At 37.0% G+C, this 22,722-nt stretch overlaps 1 protein-coding gene across 1 annotated transcript; it reads right to left on the minus strand.

Annotated features, from left to right (window-relative positions):
- Window positions 1–13,005: 13,005 nt before the first annotated feature.
- LOC113347302 (cleft lip and palate transmembrane protein 1 homolog) lies at window positions 13,006–19,075 on the minus strand. Its single transcript, XM_026590926.1, has 12 exons — window positions 18,715–19,075; window positions 18,468–18,614; window positions 18,234–18,348; window positions 18,068–18,153; window positions 17,140–17,243; window positions 16,759–16,796; window positions 16,370–16,605; window positions 15,418–15,511; window positions 15,125–15,315; window positions 14,275–14,494; window positions 13,722–13,889; window positions 13,006–13,559 (listed from the first exon to the last, which is right to left on the minus strand). Exons 1-12 carry the CDS (start codon window positions 18,931–18,933, stop codon window positions 13,384–13,386), a joined length of 1,794 nt encoding a protein of 597 aa, XP_026446711.1. The 5' UTR covers window positions 18,934–19,075; the 3' UTR covers window positions 13,006–13,383.
- Between the last annotated feature and the right edge of the window lie 3,647 nt (window positions 19,076–22,722).

Raw genomic sequence — 22,722 nt, forward strand, 5'->3', positions numbered from 1 at the left:
AGCGTGGGACCGGAGCTATATCATCGGGGTGGATTTTGCCTGTATCTTCGGAATTGTGCTGGGCACCGGGTGAGCTGTGCTTGGGTTGTTGTTGTCATCGTCATCGGGTTAAGCATCTTCGTCGGACTTAGACTGCATCGCCAGAGTGGAGGATCTATTACAGTTGCTCCTTTGTTTGCTGTTGGTGCAATCTCCACCTCGAATTGATGCTCTCCTTCCTCAAAGTGTGAGCTGGTCTGAATTCTTCGTGGCAACAACACCAGCAGGTACGCGGCAGCAACCCCAGCAGGTACCAGCAACATGTACAAGAGCTGTGGTGTTACGTCTTGTTTATCTCCAACTAAAACATTAACTAGGTGTCTTCCGTTGATTTGGCTGGTACTCAAACTAGCCATGTCATGAACCTGCATAAGAATGGGGCCAAAAGTCGATTTGCGGAATCCTCCTTGGAAGATAATTCCCTGAATTGAACTGCAACTTCTCTCGAGTCTTGTTCCACTATTCCTTTAGCTTAGCAATCCAGCTTGAAACGGGGATGCATCATCGGGATAAGGAGCAGAACTGGGATGAGGAGCGGAACTGTACTTCATATTACTTGCATTGTCATCAACGGTATTGGACCAACTTCGGCAGAGGCTTTGCAGCATCATCTCGTTCATAGTTGCATCAACAGCTGTTAGCGGGCATGTATGCAGCATCCGTATCATTAGCATAGCGGGCTTTAGGTAATTGCAAATGGCTTGTTCGTTGGGTCAACGTAGGTTAACTTGGTTCATATTCCAGCATCTATGTGCGTCCAAATTGAACTGGTGGGAGGTCTGGGTAGTTGTGTTGTATTTAAGAAGGTTAGCTTAAAAAGGAAATCGTATAAATCTTGATTTAAGATGAAAACTAATACTGTTTTAGCTTATAAACCCCATAAGCTGGTTAGATTATAAGCTTCACAAAAACCCATTTGATAATAAAATTCATAGATTACAATGGCAAGGATTCAAGCTACCGTTGATCACTAAAGGGAAATCCATTTAAACGTTTTAGCAAACAACAGGCAAGTTTTCTAAACTCAAGGCTTGTAGTGGGACTAGAAAGCAGAGCTTAGTTGTAGGCATTTTAAATCTAAACAAAATCATTTGTAACATTCAAGCAGTTCAGTACCCACTATAAAGTAGCAAGAACTAATCAAAATTTCCATGTGAAAGCAACGGATTAAAATAAGCCTTGATGACCGAATCATGAAGACAGTATGGGTCTATAAAAGAAAAATCAAATGGTGCTGGCTTAGGAACCAATAGAACAGGATGAAAGTCACACCTTAAACAGAAGTCAAATTCAAATACACAGTTCCATTGAATCATTTTCACAAACAGGTAGCAAGCACTTTCAGATTTTTGGTTTCCCCACGGTATTTGTTAGATTTTGGGCGGTACCCAACCAAACTTTCTCTGTGATACCAACAAATCGAAACAAATGGGGAAATTAGAAAACAAATTTCAGAAAATTAAAAAAGCTAATATAAAACGGATTTGGAAGGTAGAATAAATTCATTATTCATACTCTGTTTCTAGCGCCAAATTGTGAACACCATTTTTCTAGTAACAGAATCAAATAAAGAAGATCATTGTATCTTGATTCATACCATAAAACAGTAAATCAAAGATGAAATATAAACAAGAAGATAAGAGATTCACACAAAGATAATTAACGTGGTTCGACAATGGAGTGTCTACATCCACGGGAAGGTAAAAGAAAATTTATTATGTTTTTGATTTGTTACAAGGTTGATGAACTTTATTAATGGTGATGAAGTTCAGTGAACACATTGAGTAATTACTCCTCTTTTCAGAGATAGTGGGTTTCTTACTCTTCCTCTCTCCAGCCGACCAAAAAGAGATACTTATTTATTACTAAAGTGACATTAACTTAGTTTCCAAGCACTTTTAGAGTTGATTCAATATGTGTTTTGTATGCTTGTATCCAGCTTCAGCTCATAGTCGCCATCCACGTGTTGAGGTATTTTATGGTGTATACAATCCTAGAATAAGGATTCTCACTAATTCTCTCATTTGACTGAAAGTGAAATCGTTCTTTCTCAACTTTGATCGACTCTAATCTCTGTCTTATAGCTTTGATCTTGTGCCCAATATCGTGGCGTAATGCAAGTTTACTGAAACAAGCAAAAGGAGAGGACGGACAGGAAGTTACCTTTTGCTGGGCATCATCATTAAATATCTGCTGCTCAAACTTTGACTTGAGAATTTCTGTTCTCCACTCATCCAAAACATCTTCCATTTCGTAAGTTACATTTTTTACCTTATCCTGCCAAATCTTCACTGATTCCTCGTTCATTTGCCTTTGCTCGGCATCATTCAGTACAACTTGGATGGTTTTGAATGTTGTTTGGAGTTTCTCAACCTCTTTTCGAACACCGACAACCAACCTAACTTCTTGTTCGACTTCTTCCTTAATTATGGTGCCCAATTGCTGTATCAGAAATGAAACAGTAGCAACTGCACTCTTCTTGCTCAAGTAAAAGAATGAAATCGAATGAGGTAAACTAAAATATTTTTGATTAGCTTACTTTGTTGCTGCCGTTGACTATCTTATGCCTGATGGGATTTGCAAAAAAAAAATAAAAAACTGCCTTCTCTAGAAAACCCGTTATAGGGGCGGCATTCTAATAGGACAAAAAGAGTCATTACATGATCATTCAAGGTATCCCTTATCAAAAAATACTGAAAATGACAAATTAACCCTCATTATTGATAACCTAGTTTAGTGATGATAATCAAGTTTAGTGTTCTTGATTACTTTCACTTATATTAACTCTAAATCAAAACCAAAATCAGTTTTTTGAGTTAAAAAACAAAAAAAGTTTAGAGGAGAAGAAAAAGAAAAACTTATGTGATATTTGTGAAACTTGTGAAACCCTAGATTTTGATTCACTCAACCAAAATGAGTGATTCCAGTTGCAAATTTGAGATGGGTGAATCTCTATATGATAGAGAAAACAAGTACTACATACCTCTTGATGGAGATCCCAATATGGAGTATTTGTTAGATGGTAGAGATGTTTTAACCCAAGATGAAGGTCAATCTCAACCAATTGAAGAAATTAACCAAGAAAGTGAAGAACCCATCACTGAAAATGATTAGGTATACTTCTAAACTAGTTCCCATTAGCTTTTTGTTGCTCAAAATTATCTAAAGTACTAAAAGAATCAAATTTTTAAAAATTTCAGAAGAACATACGGTTGGAATTGAGCTCGGGACCAACCGTAAGTGCAGGTTACGGTTCGTAATATATCGATTACCAACCGTGACTGGTTCAATTTTTGGGGAAACCCAGAAATAAACCAGTTACGGTTGGTAAAATTTATTTCTTTACGAACCGTATGTAGCTTACGGTTGATAATTGAGTGTTATGGTTACCAGCCGTAACTCTTCATGTGCATGGAAGTATTTACTGCACATGCTACGGTTCATAAGTTGTAAAAAGATAACAACCGTATGTATGTTACGGTTTGTTAAGGACTTTTCGTGTCCAACCGCAAGATATCCTGTGTGTTGAAATTTTATTTTGCTAGATATATGGTTTGTAAGAATAAAAAATTACCAACCGTATGATACATACAGTTGGTATATGATTACAGTTAAGAACCGTAACTGTGTTACGGTTTGTGTTTACTCTTTCTTTACCAACATATTTGTGTATTTGTTTTCGTTTTGTTGCTTCGTTTAGGCTAATGTTGGTATATTTTTGTCCAGGTCGTTGCTATACCTCCCTTAATGGATGAACAACCTTTAGCAAATGAAATTCTCACCCAAGATTCTAGCTTTCACTATTTAACCGAGGAGACATGGGGTGACAAAGAAGATGCAAAGAAGTGGGCTAGAGAACGAGGCAAGTTGATTAAGTGTATCATAGTTTGTAATAGTACAACTAGTGATATTGCCTTTCAAATGGTTTGCGAGTGTAGTGGAAAACATAAAAGTCACGCAAAAAAGGTACCGTGCACCAACCAAAGACAAAGAGGAAGATGACTACTTTCTCTAAGAAGACCGGATGCCCCTTTAAGCTTCAATTTAAAAGGAACACGGCTAAAAATTTCTTCTTGGAGAAAGTTGTATGCGGTAGTCATAACCACCCTATACCGGATAGTTTGCTAACACACGCTTATGTTGGACGCCTTACCGAAGAAGAAGAGAAGATCGTAGAGTCATTGACACAAATTCGTATGAAGCCCATTGATATCCTCGCTCACTTAAAGGAAACAAAACCCCAAAATGCTTCTACTTTGCCTAACATCTACAACGCAAGAACAAAATTGAAGAATAATAAATGGGAACAAAGGAATGAAATGCAACAATTAAGGCATTTGGGGGAGACGCATAATTACACGGTTTTCCACGATGAAGATGAGAAAGGACATATAAAACATCTTTTATTGGCTCATCCCGATTTTGTAACATTGGCACGGTGCTCTCATCAAGTGCTTCTAATGGATTGCACATACAAAACCAACAAGTTTGAGATGTCGTTGTTCAACATTGTCGGGCAAACTTCTACAAATGCTCCTTTTAGTGTTGGTTTTTGCTTCTTGAAAAATGAGCTCGAAGAGAGCTATGTGTGGGCATTAAACCAAGTGAAGCTATTCTACGTAAAGGGATACACTCCAAAGGTGATTATTACCGACAAAGAACAAGCTTTGTTGAATGCAATAAATAGGGTTTTCCCCGAAGCTCACAACCTTCTTTGCACGTTGCACTTGTGGAATAGTATTGAAACTAAGTGCATGCGCATTATCCGTCCAACCAAAAAAGGCGAAATGGATAGAATAAAGAAACTACTGGTAGATCAACAAAAGGAATCCAAAGAGAAATTTAAGAAGGATGACAAGTTGGCGGAACTAAAATGGGAGAGTTTCAAATCGGAGTGGAGAGCCTTGACACATTCTATCACCGTGGATGAATATGAGGATATACTTCGTATGTTAGTGGCTTATTGGAAAAGAAGTTATCCAAGTTTGGTGAAGTATTTGTTGGATAAGTGGTTGGATCCGCACAAAGAGAAGTTTGTAGCAGCGTTCACTAACCAATATAGGCACTTTGACAACCAAGCTACAAGCACGGCGGAGTCATCTCACAATCGGTTGAAGAAGAAACTTCATAGTAGTAAGGGTGGGTTAGTTACGGTATTCGAAGCCATGGATGCGTATTTCATCAAGATCGAGTTACGGAGTCTTTTAAAAAAAGCAAAGGTCAACTACACACCAAATGGTTAGACAATTCGTGGATAAGAGGAATTACATTTCAAGTTTCGCACCGTGCAATTGATAGGATAATTTATGAAGTACAACATTTTGAATTGGGGGATTATGAAAAATAGTGTGTTTGTACAAACATGACAAGTTTGGGACTCCCATGTCGGCATGTTATAGCCACATACCAAGACAAAGTGATTCCACTTCGAGATGTTGATCCCTTTTGGCAACAATTATCACTCCGTGAAACAATAATTGATCGAGATTTTGAAGGAACGTTTGGCGATACCGAGATTGGAAAAGCTCTAGCCAAGAAATATGCTACACTAAGCCGGGGCCAAAGGCAAATATGGTTGAATAACTTGAGAGATTTCATGTATCCACAATTTAGGTTTAACCTCTATGAACCACCAAAGGGGAAGGGGAAGGTGAGGCCTCCTACCAAAATAAATAGGTACGGAGGAAATAAAAAAGCAAGGGAATTGGTAGAAGAATCAAAGAAAAAAGATCCTTCGGGTTATGAACGGCTGAGAAAGGAATATGAAGCGGAGGATAAGATGGAAGAGGATGATCTTCAAGGTAGAAACAAACAAAAAACATGTCAAGTGGATAAAGGAGAACCAAGATGTAGAAAATGTACAACAAAAATATATCGAGATTCCTACTCAAGAAAGTGCAACAAGCAAAGTTGATTTCAAAGGAAAAGGTCCGGGATTTCGTTACAAACAAGAACAAAGAAGTAGAGTTGTTGCTAAAGGAAAAGGTTGCAAAGAAAGTGGAGAAAAATATGATGGCATCAAAGTAAAAGGTTTATATGAAGCCGGACCAAACCATAAAGAAGTCAAAGTTGTCGGTAACGCGGTTTCCTCCAAAGCAAGTTCGGTAAAAAGAGTTGGAGTTGGTCGTAACGTCGGTGTTAAACAAATGGCAAGGAACATTGGAAAGAGTCCGATGGTTGAAAACATTCATCAAGTGGTGAGAAGGGGAAGGATAATGAGACGCTTTGTTTTAAAACGAGTGCCTAAACCACCACCTAGAGATGAGGATGGTCGATATATCCGGAACTATCACATTCTCTATGAAAGTTACCTTCTATTTTTACCCGACTATATTCGTGATTATATCAAGGCTACGGATGATGTTCATGGTGATGGGAATTGTGGTTACCACGTCTTCGTGGATCAACTTGGACCCTTTGAAGACGCAAAAGAGTGGGATTGTGACCAAGTTACTTACGTAAGGCAAAAATGCTTAATTGAACTACGTGGTCACCACGACTTCTATAAGCTAATGATGAGAGTTGAAAGAGATGAAACTGATGAGGTGTTAAATGACATCTTCGCGGAATGGGAAAGGCGGTTAATCGGCAATGTATGTTTGACAAGCGAATATTGGATGTGCATGCCTATATGTGGCCAACTCCTAGCGAACGCATTCAATTGCGTCATTCATTTAATCTCCAGAGACATGAATTATACATTTGCACCAACAAGAATACCGTTTGACGAAGATTTTTCAACAACAAAAACAGTTGTCATGGGGCATGTGCATGGAAATCATTATATCGGTCTCCAATTGCAAGAAGGAAGCCCATTACCTCATTTGAGGATGGAATTTGGATGTGACGGTGAACTCCCCAAGTCTTGGTGCAATCGATTTGAGACTAGGATTGAATTATGGAAGGCCATAATACATTCCTTGCCATCCCAATTCATAGTTATGACCGAGGATGAAGATGCGTAAATGTTGTGAAGGGTGGTGAAAAACATGTTACATTTTGTGTTTTGGTATTTTGACTAAATTTGATGTGATTAAAAATCACAATATCATATTTATTTGATTCACGTTATGAATGAAGTATTTTGTTAAATTAAATTTGGGTAGAGTTCAAGTTTCAGTGTAATATACGGTTTGTAAAACAGTTAAGTTACAAACCGTATCTACATACGGTTGGTAACTATAAGATTGTTACCAACCGTAACTACCTTCTCAAACCTTTTATAACTGCCATTGTAAGTTACGGTTGGTCAAGATAATGTAGTTACCAACCGTAACTACCTTCATAAACCAATTATAGTTGTCATTGTCATTGAACCATTACAAGTATTAATGATATTACAACTCATTCATGCGTGCGACTTAAAAGGATACTAATATCCCGGTCTACGAGTGCGATAGAAGTCTTTAAGGATGTGGAAATGAGGTAAGTATTGAAAAGTCGACCTTTTCCATCGTTTCCATTCTTGAATAGAGCTCTCTAAAACTTCAGCGTCAGTTTCACCCCTTAATCGTATTTGACCCATAATACGAACTAATTCCATAAATTCTTGAACGTTATCCCGAATAGTTGCGTATCGAACATACAACATAATTCCATCGCGGTGATTAGGGTTACCTGTTTCGGAACAAAAGTTTTCAAAAAGAGTTCTCAAATAACTTATACTCACAAAACCACATTGACGTCGTTCTTCTCCTCTTTTTGGATAACAAAGAACATAGTTGCGGCAAATACATAAATCTTCTTCCAATGTAAATTCAGGGTTTGGAGCCATAATATAGTTTAAGGTAGGATATGATTCATGTGGAGGTGTAACTTCTAGTAAGGAGGATAAGCATATATATATATATATATAAATTCTGTTTTTTTTATGATGTAACGGATCTATTTTTTGAAAATAGAGTCGTTGAAGGCTTCAACGGCTATATTTGCAAATGTGACAAAGACAACTTAGTAGATAAAGTAGAGAATATCCAGGAAATATAGAGTTACGGTTGGTAACTGAAATACAATTACGAACCGTAACTCTGATCAAAAACCAGTTACAGGTCTACGGGTCACTGTTCAGTTACAATTACCAACCGTAACTCTGCAAAAAAAAGTTATACGAGAGTTACGGTTGATGATTTTTATTCTTTACCAACTGTATTTGTGTCCTCTCAAAAGCTCAAAAGTTCCAGGATGTTATACGGTTGATAAAGTAAAACAATTACAAACCGTAGGTATTCTACGGTTTGTAAGCTAAAAGAATTAGCAACCGTAAGTTTCATATGTCCAACTTCACCATATTTCAAAAGTTTCAGGATAATATACGGTTGGTAATGAGTTTCCATTACACACCGTAGGTAACCTACGGTTTGTAATTCAAACAAAATACACACCGTAGGTATTGTACGGTTTGTAATGGTAACTCATTACCAACCATATATTACCCTGAAACTTGACATTTTCTTTGTAAATCAAGTAGTAACTAAGCACACAGTTCATAAGTAATTCATAAGCTAAAATCCATAACCACACACTTCATAACATGTTTTTGATAATATCCATAAGCTAAAAACTTACAAAAACAAACCACACAAAGCTAAGAAATAAAAATTTGTCTTGCTATCAAATGTCACACAACCATAATTAAGCATTGCGACCACGACCTCTTTTGTTGGTGGTACCACCACCACGAGTGCGAGGACCACCACTACGACCACCACCACTACGACCACCGCCCCTACGACCACCTCTTTGGCTAGTAACCACATCATGCAAATCCTCTTCGATGCTAGATGACGGCTGATTATAGCTAGTACTCGCACCTCCAGTGGACTTTCTGCTCCTCTTTAAGCCTCTTTCTTCCGTGAGTAACCCCTCGTACAATTCCTTCCGGGTTGGATCATGCATGTACCTTATTTGCTCTTGTAAAGTCTTTTGTTGAGGAGGTTCAATCACACCTCCAGCACGGATGCATGAAGTCAATCTATTAGCCAACTTTTGTCCTCGCTCTTTCTATTCACACATAAAAAAGAGTCTTAAGAGATTATTCCATAGTACATAATATAAACTAGAACTAAATTCCAAGTCATGAGGATAACAAATTTACGTACCGACATGAAATATAATTTCTTCCAAGTCATACCATATAGTCCCTTTGTCTCTTTGCTTGCCTCGGCAGCCAACCTTTTTCTATTGCCTTTTGAATAAGTGGTTGGGCCTCCGGATCATTATTAATCACATGTGGATGACCAAAATGATAATACCAATCTGTGTAATCATCAACGACTTCATTCGTGTTGTTACAAGCCGTTGTCTCTCAAAGTGCGAGTTGGTATTCTTCTTTATGGCGGTTGTTCCAAACATCAACCGTCGGAGTTGGGCGATAGTTGAGTACAATAGTGGGGCCTTTTGTCTCGGATCCCTCCTGACATAATTTGAAGTTTTCCTTAACGACAATTTCTTGAATATGAGCAATTTGACGTAGAGTTCGACGAGGATTGGTCATAACATAATCGGTGGCATGATACAATGGTCAATTGTAGCCTGCGGTCGGTGTGAATTGACGAACATGAACTCCATTTTGAATCCTCAAATAGGGGTCAAAGATAACATCTTCAATGGTGAAAGCGTCTATTTCCTCCCTCCTTTGAATGAGCTTCGCCTCTTTGTTCCTCAATTGTCTACCAGTGAACATAAACTTCTTTCTTGTAGGTCCATGATCATTTTCTCCCCATTCAGTAGGAGGTCTCAGGCTCGGAAAGTGGTCATACACCCATGCCTAGAAAAATATAAAACAATTTAACCAATTGAGACATGACTACAGAAGATAAATATAACAAGCAATCATAAAATGATTAAATGTAACCGAACTTACCATTAGAAGCGCAACATTCCCAACAATCTCAGTAGCTCCAACCCTCGAGGCATTTATTAGATTTTGAAGTAGATATGCAAGTGTGGTGGTACCCCACGAATACTCTCTGGTCTTGTTCAAATCCTTCAACAAATGTAGGTAATGAACATTCACCCTATTTCCCGAGTTATCGGGCATGAATACGGTCCCAATAGAATACAACAAATACGTTGTGGCGGTACGTCTAGCTCTTGTTTCATCTATCACCTCACCTTTCTCTTGGTTTTTGAGGGTGTCTCCAAACTTCGTCCTCAAATTATTCAACAACATCTTCTTTACCTTGTTAACCTTGTTTGGTTCTGAGGGGTCATAACCACCAGCAAACATAAACTCCATCTCGGTCTCGTCTCTACCCCACCCAAGTGTTTCTTCAACAAGGCTATAAAGATCATTCCAAGACATGTTGTTATCGAAATCTTCATACAAACATTTTCCTTCAACTTCCAAGTTAAGAATTTGCTTCACATCGTCCGGTATTATTGTCATCTCACCAAATGGGAGATGAAATGTATCGGTTTCTAGCCAAAATCGTTTCCTGAAGGCAGAGACTACAACACTATCATACTCCGATTGGTTATGATCAATTCCAGGCCCTAATCCTGAAGCTGCCACTAGAGTACGAACATCACCACATTCTTCACCTATTGGCCAATAACCAGCCCTTTGACGCTTGAGCAATTTGTTCGCCCTTGCATGATCCTTAATAAAATACAAACATATTTTGTTAAACTAAGATTAATGAAATATACATAAATACAAACAACAAAAAAGTTCGAAATAAATTATAACAATGTGTTAAGAGAAACATACCCTAGTCGCACAGACTTTTGCGGCCCAGGAATTGGTATAACCAAATAAGATTGAGGACTTAGGTGCCTCGCCCCAGGGACATCTATTCTTCTTCTGTGGCAACATCAGATCTTTTCCTGTAGGAATATGCAACCCTTTTGGTGCGGGTTCCTTTCTCGGTTTCTTTTCTTTAACTGGTTTGGCTCGAGGTAAAGTTGTATCTACGACAATTTCTTTCCCCTTGTTTTGTACTCCCTCTTCATCATTTGCTTCCTCTTCCTCATCTTCATCACTTTCTTCCTCTCCCTCCTTTTCATTATTTCCTTCTTCTTCCTCCTCTTCATTGGATTCATGAGGAATTACTTCCTCTTCTTCAATTTGTTGATCATTATGCTCACCTCCTTCTAATTCAACCCCAGAGTTACTTACAGATGGTTCTCTTAACCTAATCTCAAACTGATTCTTCTTCTTCACATGGTCACCTCTATGATCTACCCCTAAATGCTTGTCACCGCGAGGGGTGGGTGTATGATCAATCGGAGTTAAGTTATTCCCTCTCTTATTCTTAACCCTATCAGGATTCCTACACAAGAAATACATTTGTATGATTTATTAAAGGTTGAACAAACAAGATACAAACAAAGAAACTCAAAATATATTGAAACACAAAACATACGGTTGGTAATGAGATGTCCAGAACAATCGTATAAAAGATACGGTTCATAATTGTTCAAAGTTACAAACCGTGTAAAAGAAACGGTTGGTAACTTTGGTTTCGTCTCCAACCGTATAACAACTTTGAAATTGGTTTGAGCATCCGGACGACATATGGTTGGAGACTAATGATACTTACGTGCTGTAATTATTCTACGGTTCATAATTTCTTGTACCGTAGAATGAAATTCTATACGTCACACAACTCAAAAGTACGGTTGATAATCAACAAACATTAAGTATCGTATAACACATACGGTTGGTTACGAACTCACAGTTACGAACCGACTAGAAAAAAATTAACATGCAGGAAGGAATACGGTTCGTAATAGGGTGTCCCGCACCAACCGTATCTTCACAAAAAACTCAAACCCTTGAACATACGGTTCGTTATTTTTGATGATTTCAATTGTTACGAACCGTATATGCATCAAACAGTTCAGATACGGTTGGTAATTGAAACAATACCAACCGTAGAAACCTCATTTCCAGAATTCAAATTCTAATTTTGAACCTAAAACCCAAATTTTTGATATAGAATACACTTAAATTGAACAGAATACACAAAATAATAACTGGGTTTTTGATTACATACCTCATATAAGTCATTAATCCTGATTTCTCAACTTGAGGAGTTTGGAATTGGGGTTCTTCACCGATTGAAGGATTTTGTTGATTTGAAGTCGTTGAATCTTCGTCATTCTCTATTATATACTTCAATCAACGATTAGTACTATTGGGAATCGCCGATTAATCGGGAAAAAAAAATCAAGTTTAATGGTGGAGGTGGTGCTTACGGTTACAATGGAGGAGTAGAGAAGATGAAAGAAAAAAAACTGCTCTCTACTCATTCATAATCATGTTTAAATATGATGGAGGACAATTTTGTCTTTTCAATTTAAAAAGAAGGGACAAATTAGTCCATTTAAAGAAAAAAGGATAATCTAGTCAATATACATCTCTTTCCCTAACCAACTAGAGGGACATTGCTATCACACTGCCGCCCCTCCAATAAACCATGCCCACTTCTCTAGTTTTAAGCAAGAGAGGCAAGAAGAAAACTGACTGATTTTGTCGACAAGTCATAGGAAACTAATTTTTGGGAACAAAAGTAGGGCTGCACAACGGATAGGGTGGGTAGGATATGGCCTATACCCGTCACCCTACCCGTTTACTGGCGGTTAAGAAAATCTTTACCCGCCACCCTACCCGCCAAATAATGGATAGGGTAGGATACGATTAAAAAACTGACGGGTAGGGTAGGGTAGGGTTGGCGGGTATGTGCACCCCTAAACAAAAGTGATGGTTTGTGAGCGTGATAGAGGGACACGTCACACGTGTGGCTTTAGAGTTGTTAAATTATGGGCTTTATTAGTTATTATTTTTACATCATGAAACCAAAAGTCAGCCATCCCTCACTTGCGCTGTTCCACGTACATCGGTCCCAATATACATAGACGGTGCCCGAATCCAATTCTGCAAGGCAATATGATGGAACACTGAAAATAGCTAATCCGTTTGGATACAACAAAATCTCACCCTACTTGTGATGCCTAAAAATATTTAAGACTAAAAGGAATTAACACATTATTTTAATCATCTTTTCAACAAAATAATTCACCCAAAAAATTATATAAAACTACAAAATAAATATGTAACAGTTCCCAGCTGTTCTATCCTGTACGTTAGCCATAAAAATGTTGCCACACGGCAGAGATGGCAAGTAAACCCCCCTATTAAAAACACATCAATCCTTCCTGGAGAGTGAGATTTATGCATGCAAACACATCAATCCTTCCTGGAGAGTGAGATTTATGCATGCAAACATGCCAGGTAGGAAAAAGAGAGAACCTGATAAACAAAGAATATGTATAGTAGTATCCTACTTCAGTTTTACAGTTTAAAGTTAGCTGGAACTCAAATAACTATCAACAGACTGCTCATTTGGTCTTCTTTTCTTCTTCCTTCTCTGCTGTAACAACAGCAGTGCCGTCAGCTACAACAGTGCCGTCAGCTGTCTGCCCATCATCAACACCACCGAAACCAAATTCGTTCACACGTTTTTTATCTACTGGATAAACCCATCTTTGGTAAATGTAGATCAAAAAGATAAGATCTGCAACAGCATTAAAAAAAAGGTCAATTTGCGAATATAACATTAATCTTAAAAGTGAGCCCTACAGCCTTCGTGCATCTACCGTTCAGAAAACAAAACATGGATAAAAAGAAAGAGTATAAATATATAAACCAGAACTAACAGTAATCTTATTTAGCTTACCATCTCGGAAAACAGAAAGACGGTGTAGCCATGGCATTTTTATGACAAAGGCAAAGAGATCATCAATGATGGTGTTGAGGAACTTGTATGTCATCTGTCTCCAGGGGAGATGAGCAACAGACTTCAGCTTATAGTTTATGAAGAGTTGAGGACACATCATAATGAAACCTGTTAAGAGAATAAAAGATAATCTTCAAACTTAAGAAAACCTTCTGAAGAAAAAAAACAAATGGAAAATAAATAATAATAATGGGTCGAGACTAGCACAGGTTTTCCACTGACTCGACCAAAATCAGTTTACAAAAATGGCCAACTTAAACCTAAACAACAAATGAGTCTCAGCATGAACTGTGATGGGTTTGGCGATTTCAAGCCATGTCAAACCTCTTAGAAGATTCTAAATCAAGTAGCATCGAAGTTTTCCGTGTTTTCTCTTCCAATACAGTACAAACTCAGTTCTCACAGCCCATTTTTCTGAGATTATGTTGAAGTATTTGCAAAATAAGAAAGAGAGAAAAAAACACAAAAGCAAGTAGAGAGGAAATGAGCATACCAAACATGTAAACACAGCTTGTGAGGGAACCCAGGATCCATGAGTACCAGCTCCTGTGTTGCTCATACTTGAGTGAGTAAATAGCAGAACATATCACGAGGAAGAAGAGAAGATATGATAGATATTTCATTGCCATATCATCATATTCCTTTGTCTTGTTTCCTGAATATGAATCCCTGTCCTTAAATCTCAACATTGGTATTCTTCCACTTCTATCAACCTGGGAAAAAGGTAAAGTTTTAGAAAGCACCTCTTTTCCAACCACAACGAATACTCAGGAATGGTGGGAAAAATCAAAATATATCAACTATATCAACAGTTGAAAGAAAAATCCCCTGAAACTAACATTTCATTCTCTCTATGTATCAGACACATCCAACAATGTTAATTATGGACAAAAAAATCCTATCTGAGACCTTATATCTTATCTTGAAATCTTGAAGTTCTTTCTTTACAGAACCCACAACTGCGCTCCCATTGGTGAAAGTCTAAGATTTATTTCAAGACGTGATTTCTTATAATGATTACAGAGTCCATGATAATTTCTTATTGGTGGACTTCTGGAGACAATTAAAATGTTTCACCTCCTATTAAAAGACTAAATTCATAAGCATGATCCACGGTTCAGACTTCACAACTGCACAGCAACGAAATACTTGAACATATCCACAAAGGCAGTCAAAATATTCTCCTCGCAAGATTATATTTTGAAAAGATGCAACTAAGTAAAGATCGAGTATAACGTTGCAAGTGTGACATTGGGACTAGAAACAATTTATAAGCATCAAGTATATAGTAAGGCTTCAAGATTAGTGTATTCAAAAAATTCAATGTCTATCACAAGAAATACCTCTACGTGCATGGCTTTCCCAATTTTCCAAAACTCGATACAAACACCAACACCAGAACTAGCAAGAATCATCCAGGAAGTATCATTGTCAAGTAGATACAGGAATATGATCAACTGGGAAAAAAAGTTAACAACAACTGTCTTGGCCGACAACCCTTCCATGGATTTATTTTTGTTCCAAAACTGGATATCTGGAATGAAAATTATATAAAAAGTATAAATGTCGTGAAACAAATATCTTATTTTTTACAGAAAAATGATCAAAACTATATCGAGTTACGACATGTAATTACCATTTTTGAACGCCAGGAAATCAAACACCGAATGAAGTAACGAAACACACATCGTGATCAGCAAGAGGACAGGATTTCCTTCCAAAAATACCCTCTGGAGAAAGAAAAATATCAAAACAGCAATGTAAGATAAAAACCATGACAACTAGTTGCCTGATACATGCTCGGGCAACAATAAATACCTGAACTTCTCCCCAACAGGAAATCCAGGAACTTTTGAAAATGAATAAGATATGCAAGTGACATTCAAATCAGTGAATGGTAGTGATGATGAAGACATGACTCATCCAAGCATTATGCTTCACAAGAATCGGCAGAGAATAAAATGTAAACAAGCTAAACTTGAAACATAGTTTATATCTGATGTGAAGCATAATGCTGAAAAATGTAACCATGATGACTTTTGTGAAGCATAATGCTTGAATGTGAAACCTAAAAACGGATCTTTCACTATTTTTCAAGATGTGAAATCGAACCAATAAAAAGTTCCCTTATGCAGAATGCATATCGAAGTGTGTAAAAGGACCCCACATATCTGAGGTGGCAAATACTTGTGGATTCATTAACTGGGGTCTAAAGCCAAAAGACAGAAAGCACTCACGCAACTATCCCAAGTAGTTCAAGATGAGTACAACAAAGGCACTTGAAAGAACAGCAGGCAGCTCTTTCATTAGCTTTAGTCCAAGCCATCATTTACTAAATTATCTAGATGAATTTCTTTTCTGTCTAGTTTCAGGTTGTCCGTTGAAAGAAGTAACCTTCAAAAGTCATTATATACTTGCATCCTAAGCTATAATAAGCTACTTCATAAAAGATTCAAGTGCAAGTCAGCCACATTATAAGTCATTTAACTTTATTTTTTCAGTTCCAAGTGAGATGTGATAGCTTCCAGAGCTAATGAGTACTGCTGTATTGAAACAATATTTTATAAGGAAAATGTAGGGTGTTGTACCTTAAGTTCATCGCCCTCGCCTTCGACCATGCTTCCGTAACTACGGTGGATCTGGAATGATTGGTCAACTTGCATGAATAACTGCCACTTGGTCATGCTTATGGGACCCACTTCCAAATGTAGTGGTACTTCTGTCACTGACTCGTTCATCGCTATGTACTTGTCTCTAAGTAACCAAAACTCATTGAAGTATATTGTTGGATAATAGCTCCCCGTTGTAGGCTCAATATTCAAGTCTGATTACTTAAGTTAAGAAAATACTAACTATATCATAACTTCAGAATTAAAATACGATTCACTCAGAATAGAAAGCAATATAGCAGTTGGTTAGAACATCTATGAATGAATAACTATAACTGTGAAATCTAAGTAGTTAGGACCAAGGATACATGGAGCAACATTAGGTGGAGCAGCGTTCTGGGTGTACCTGCAGAAAGTTTTCAGGATTCAGAAGCAGCGTCAATTAGTCCGTAAATAGGGGGTGCAGAAAACCTAAACAATTACACACACATTATATCTAAATTTCATTGTATATGTTTATCCTTACTTGGTATCATATAAAAAGAAAAAGCTTTGGTAGAGGTGCAAAATTACAAACTATTTACATGTTATGTAATTCTAGTAGAAAAACAAAAGTCAAGTATGAACTCCATAAAAAACATATCATGTGTAGAGTAATTTCTGAAAACCCATGTTATTGCCATTAGATAGTTAAGCATCTAAGTGGGGAATAAGGAATAAACAACATTATTAGCAAATAAGTAATATACCGTGTAAAATCGTCGACCAGATTGATTGTAATGTTTGGCTTCCAGTAAGATATCCATTCTGTAGGGCCAGTGTCTTCAGCGTCAATCTGACTTTCATCAATCTCCTGAAACAGCAAATTTTCACATAAACCAAGAGAAAAAACAACAAAAACAACACAATGTCATTATGATATGGATGAGAAAGAGAACACTACCCCATTTTCAGAGTAAAGTTAAAATCCAGTTGTTCTTTTGTAAAACCAATACCCCAAAAAAAAAAAAATCAACAGAAGTTACAGAGAAGTCTGTGGTTTCGGATATGGGTTCAAGGGTTAACTCGTAACACTATCTTCGACATGTCTTTGCGGTTAGAACATTTTGAATATTGGTAATTTTAGAAGATTAAAACATTTTGCTGATTTATAAAAAAAAAGAGTAAGATTAAGACATTTTTTTGCCATTCAAAATGCCCGATAGGAGAGGAAGATCGCACAAATATATACTCGGATTACTAAGAGAAAAAATGATTGTTATAAAAGTTCATCGCCGACAAAGGGATCAAACAAATTTAACTTGAAGACTCTGACATGTATTTTTGACTTTCTTCTTTAGAATACTTCTAACACTACATTCTCATTACCAACAGATCAAACCCGGAACCATGTTATACTGGGGTGTTGCTCTATCTTTAGCTGAGCTCATTTTTTAGTTGTTCCTAATAAAAATCAGAAAGTGATCATTGACAATTGGGTAGTTCTTGGATACTAATATAAGAAAGAGAGAGTAATGGTCCCTAATAGTTATCCAACCCATACTTTTCTTTCTCTTTGGTGACAATTATTAAGAAACCCTAGACAGGTAAAACCTCCATGAAGATTGAAAATAAGGAGCTGTCATCTAAATCTGTGATAGTTACAGGAAAACATATTCATTTAAGTCAAAAACAAACCTCAGACACTTGTTTGCCCTCCTCTTCTGCTCCTAACAAGCTCCTCTTTTTACTCTTTTTAGACTTGGGCGAGTACTTCACAAGAGCTGAATCGAAAAGGGATTTGCATCAATACAAAATTAAATCATTTCTTTATCTAAAGAAAAGCCAAAGACATGACACTTACGATGTGTTCTCCCAAACGCAGCCAATGGCTGATATTCAGGATCAGTAGGATCTGGTGAATAACCAGAACGGGCAAAGTAAACATGAGCATATACACTCCCATTGTTCTGCACCGCCTGGAAGAATTACATAAAAAGTTTTTTTAATAAGAAATCAGAAAAACAAGTAAGTAGCCGCTCCAAAATCAAATCACATAATTGAATAAATAAAATATAGGGCATGAAGAAAACAATACCGGAGAAGGATGATAAGTAAGAGATAAAGTTCTAGTGCTTTCTGATCCCCAAACAGCATAAGGTATATTTGTTTCATGCCAAGTGAGTAATTCTTCATTACCAAATTCATTAAACTTTTCATGTTCAGATAGATAAACCCACATATCCTGATCACGTCAAAATCAAAAATCTCAATCAATATTCAATCAATAACATAAAAAAACCAAACTAATATCAAATCGAATTCGATTAAATTTGTTTATTTACCAGGGTTTCTCCTTTATTGAAGAGATTTGAGATCTGAACAATGGGTTCATTGGATTTCTTAACAGCGGGAGAAAAGAACTTGGAAGCAAAATACCAAAACACAGCAATTCTTATGATTCCAGTTATTGAAGTTCCAAACCCTCCCTGTTGTCTTTGAGGTGGTGCTCCTCCCTCTCCTCCTGCTACTGCTGCTACTTGCCCACCTTCTGGGGGCGCCATTATTCTACCCTAAATTCAGAGATTCAGAACCGAATTGAAGAAGTTTTTTCGATCGATTCGGAGACTTCAGAGTGAAGGACTTTATTTACTGAGTTGGTTATTTATTTATTAGTTTAAAAAGAAAAGAAAAAAGAGGAGCGATGAGATTTTGGGATACTACAAAAACGGCAGTGGGAAGTATACGAATATTGAATAGACATCCTTGTAGACTACGGATATGAACATCAGACTCCTTGTTTTAGATATTTTCGGATTCGGTGCGCAGTGGATTTATGAGATGTGCATCAAGGGTGGCATGAGTCACGGCAATTACATGCACTACAGCGCTAGCATCCGTGTGTAGTTCTCTAATCTAATTTGGCACCATGATAAATCCATTGCCAGTATGTTTTTCTTTAAACACAACTGGTCTCCCCAAGTAAGCTCTCTTGTCAAATAGACAAGTGACCGACAACATTTTAGTGTCTCATGAATTTACTTAAATAATTAATCACAAAATATCGAAAACCGGGGGTTGGGAGTTAAAATTGACATGTCGAAAGCTTTCAACATAGTCAACTGGAATTTTTTGATTAAGACCATGGAAAGTATGGGTTTTTGCAAAATTGATGTGCACTGATTAAACAATGCTTATCAACCGCCTCTATTTTTTTCTTTTTTGCTTCAAAAAAGAATTTTATTAATCTAAGTGTTATCATACATAATAGAATTCAACAGGAAAGATGGAGGATCTCCTTTCCAACTATTACACACTTTCTTTGAGTGCATGCTTAGCTAGTTTATCAGTATATTTATTGGCTAATCTGTTTATGTGCTTACAAAAGGAAGAGAATGAAAAGTAAAAGAAAATTAATATCTTCAACAATGCCCCTCAACTCCGATGAAGTATCAGAAGCTTTCCCTATATCAACAGCCTTTGTTTTGTTTAATGGAATGTGTGAGAACTTCTTAAACCTACAAGAGGATTAAGATAAGGGGACCCTCTTTCCCCCTATCTATTCCTTAGGCCAAGCACTATGGTGCCCTATTTCCCTTCTCTATCCCTCATATGTAAGGAAAAACCAAACAATCCATCCACTACGATCTCCCATATCCCTACATAAGTAGGGATATCTTTTCCCCACTACTTAAAGTGGATCAGATCAGATCCCGCTTGTAGGGAAGGGAAATGACACGGAAACTGGGTTTCCGCGTAAAAACTTTGCTTACGGATACTCAGTATCCGTGACTTTTTCCACGGAAACTGGGTATCCGTTTCTGGTTTTCCTAGTTTTACCCTAAAACTCTCCTTTTTTACTCTTCGGGTTTTCAACTTTTTCTTTTTGCATTAGTTAAAACCGATTCAACCTTTCTCTGGTAAAGGTTGTTGTTGTTGTTGTTCTTTTGTTCTTGCGAGAGGATGATAACATAATGGGGAGAGTTCTAACTTGAACTTGCGCGTAATGATATATCTTTTTGGGGAGAAGAGGATGTGGAATCTGAGGTAACGAATTTGTTAGTTAATCGTTTTCTTGTTTAAGAAAAGAATGAGTTTATTGCATATATTTTGCTTTTGCTTAACAAAATTCGGTACAATTGATGTTTATTCCATTATGTGTGTGATTCAATTTTTTCCGGTTAAGAAAAACTGGTTTGATATCTTTCTTTATTGTTTGGTATCAATTGTTTTAGACTTAACGAAATTCGGTGCAATTGTTGTGCTTTAATGTCTATGTTTATTTCAATTGCTTCCGGTTAAAAAAAATAATTGTGCAAGTCAATTTATTTGGTTTGTATGTATTTTTTATGGCTTAGCAAAATACGGGATTATTTGTTTAGTCCAATTCGATTCCGGATAAGAGAAACTAAGTTAACTCTGATCTTAGTTAGACTTATCAAAGTAAAGGATTCGGTTATTCAAGTCTAATCGAATGCCTTGATAAGAAATATTAGTTAACTAACTGAAAAAGCGGGGGTCTAACAACCACACCCAATATTTCGCTTAGCAATCTGTATGGACTAACTCCAATATACTTTCAAGAGAATCAACTAGACAGTCAGACTCAATCTTAAGAAAAGTATATTAAAGAGTTATATCTAAATCTCTCAATTCAATCCGCAATCAAACAAATAATAATTTGCGATCCCAATTGAATATAAGAGAGATAACTTGAACGGTATCAAAGACCAATGTTCAAGGATCAATCAATTTCAATCAACAACCAAAGGTTGGATTTACCAATTGATCGATTCAACGCACAACCTATGATATTTCAATTATATAAAAAAATATAATGCGGAAAAGAAATAACACAGACATCAGAAGTTTTGTTAACGAGGAAACCGCAAATGCAGAAAAACCTTGGGACCTTGTCCAGATTGAACACCACATTGTATTACGCCGCTACAGACACTAGCCTAATACAAACTAACTTCGGTCTGGACTGTAGTTGAACCCCAATCAATCTCACACTGATTCAAGGTAGAGTTGCGCTCCTTAATCTCTGGTCCCAGATTAGCTGATCTCATCCACAACTAAGAGTTGTTATGACCCAAAGTCGAAGACTTTAATAAAAAAATTTGTCTCACACAGAAAAGTCCACAAGAATAGATAAATCGGTCTCCCACATAAATACCTACGATTTTTGTTCCGTCTTTTGAAAAATCAAGGTGAACAGGAACCAAATGATATATTGGACTTATATTCCCGAAGAACAACCTAGAAGTATCAATCACCTTACAATAATATTAATCGACTAGCGAAAGAAGACATTGTGGAATCACAAACGATGATACGAAGGTTTTTGTGACTACTTTTTTATCTTGCCTATCGGAGATATAAATCTCAAGCCAATCTTACGATTGCACTCGATCACGATAGCAACAACAAGATCATATCACGCAACTACAGATAAAATAGTTGGGTCTGACTTCACAATGCCAATGAAGTCTTTAAGTCGTTAACCTACAGGGTTTCGTGAAAAACCTGAGGTTAAAGGAGAATCGCCTCTATCTTATACAACTAGTATCACACTGGAGGTGGGGGATTAGGTTTCCCAGTTTCTAGAGCTCACCTTTATATAGTCTCCAAATCAGGGTTTGCAATCTAAGTTACCTTTGTAACATAGCATTCAACATTCACCGTTAGATGAAAACCTGATTAGATTCAAGATAATATATTTCAACCGTTAGATCGAACTTAGCTTGCTATACACAAATGAAATGTAACTTCATTTAGGTTTGAGTAACCGTACCTAAACGTGTACACTTAGTTGGTTCAACAATAGTTAACCAATGGTTATCCATATGAGCACTTTCATATCAACCTTATTCATCTTTACCATAACTAGTTCAAATGACTCAAATGAACTAGTTAGAGAGTTGTTCAATTTCTTAGATCTCATAGAAATATGTTTTGATTCACTCGAATCGATTCATGAACATTATAGCCACGGTTTGCAAAGATTACATTTTTTATTATGTAAATTTTTTAGTTCATGAACAAACTGATTTTAGAAAGTAACCTACCTAAGTATGTGAACAGGTACGCGTACTTAAGTAACCGAATTGAGTTTGTTTTTCACTTCCAAACTTCAGCAGAAATTCACAGACGTGAACTTTCCGCCATTACGCATACGAGTACGCAAACTCACCCGGATTTCCAACAACCTCCAGTACGCGTACGAGTACACATACTTTGGATTCCCGGTTTTGGACTTTTACACAAATGTGAGAACACACTATGTTTATATACAAAGATGGTTACATGTTCTAAACTCTCATTTCAATCATTGAAATTTTCTTAGAGGA

The sequence above is a fragment of the Papaver somniferum genome, chromosome 2 (assembly GCF_003573695.1).
Source record: "Papaver somniferum cultivar HN1 chromosome 2, ASM357369v1, whole genome shotgun sequence".
In the NCBI taxonomy this organism is placed as follows: domain Eukaryota; kingdom Viridiplantae; phylum Streptophyta; class Magnoliopsida; order Ranunculales; family Papaveraceae; genus Papaver; species Papaver somniferum.

Bases quoted from the DNA above. Each gene is read 5' to 3' on its own strand.
- LOC113347302 (XM_026590926.1), bottom strand. From the start codon at position 18,933: ATGGCGCCCCCAGAAGGTGGGCAAGTAGCAGCAGTAGCAGGAGGAGAG. The intron at 16,606-16,758 runs GTATCCTTGGTC...TTAAGTAATCAG, and splicing joins TCCACCTAATGTTGCTCCAT to ACTTGAATATTGAGCCTACA. The intron at 15,512-16,369 runs GTACAACACCCT...TTCTTTCTCCAG, and splicing joins GCGAGGGCGATGAACTTAAG to AGGGTATTTTTGGAAGGAAA.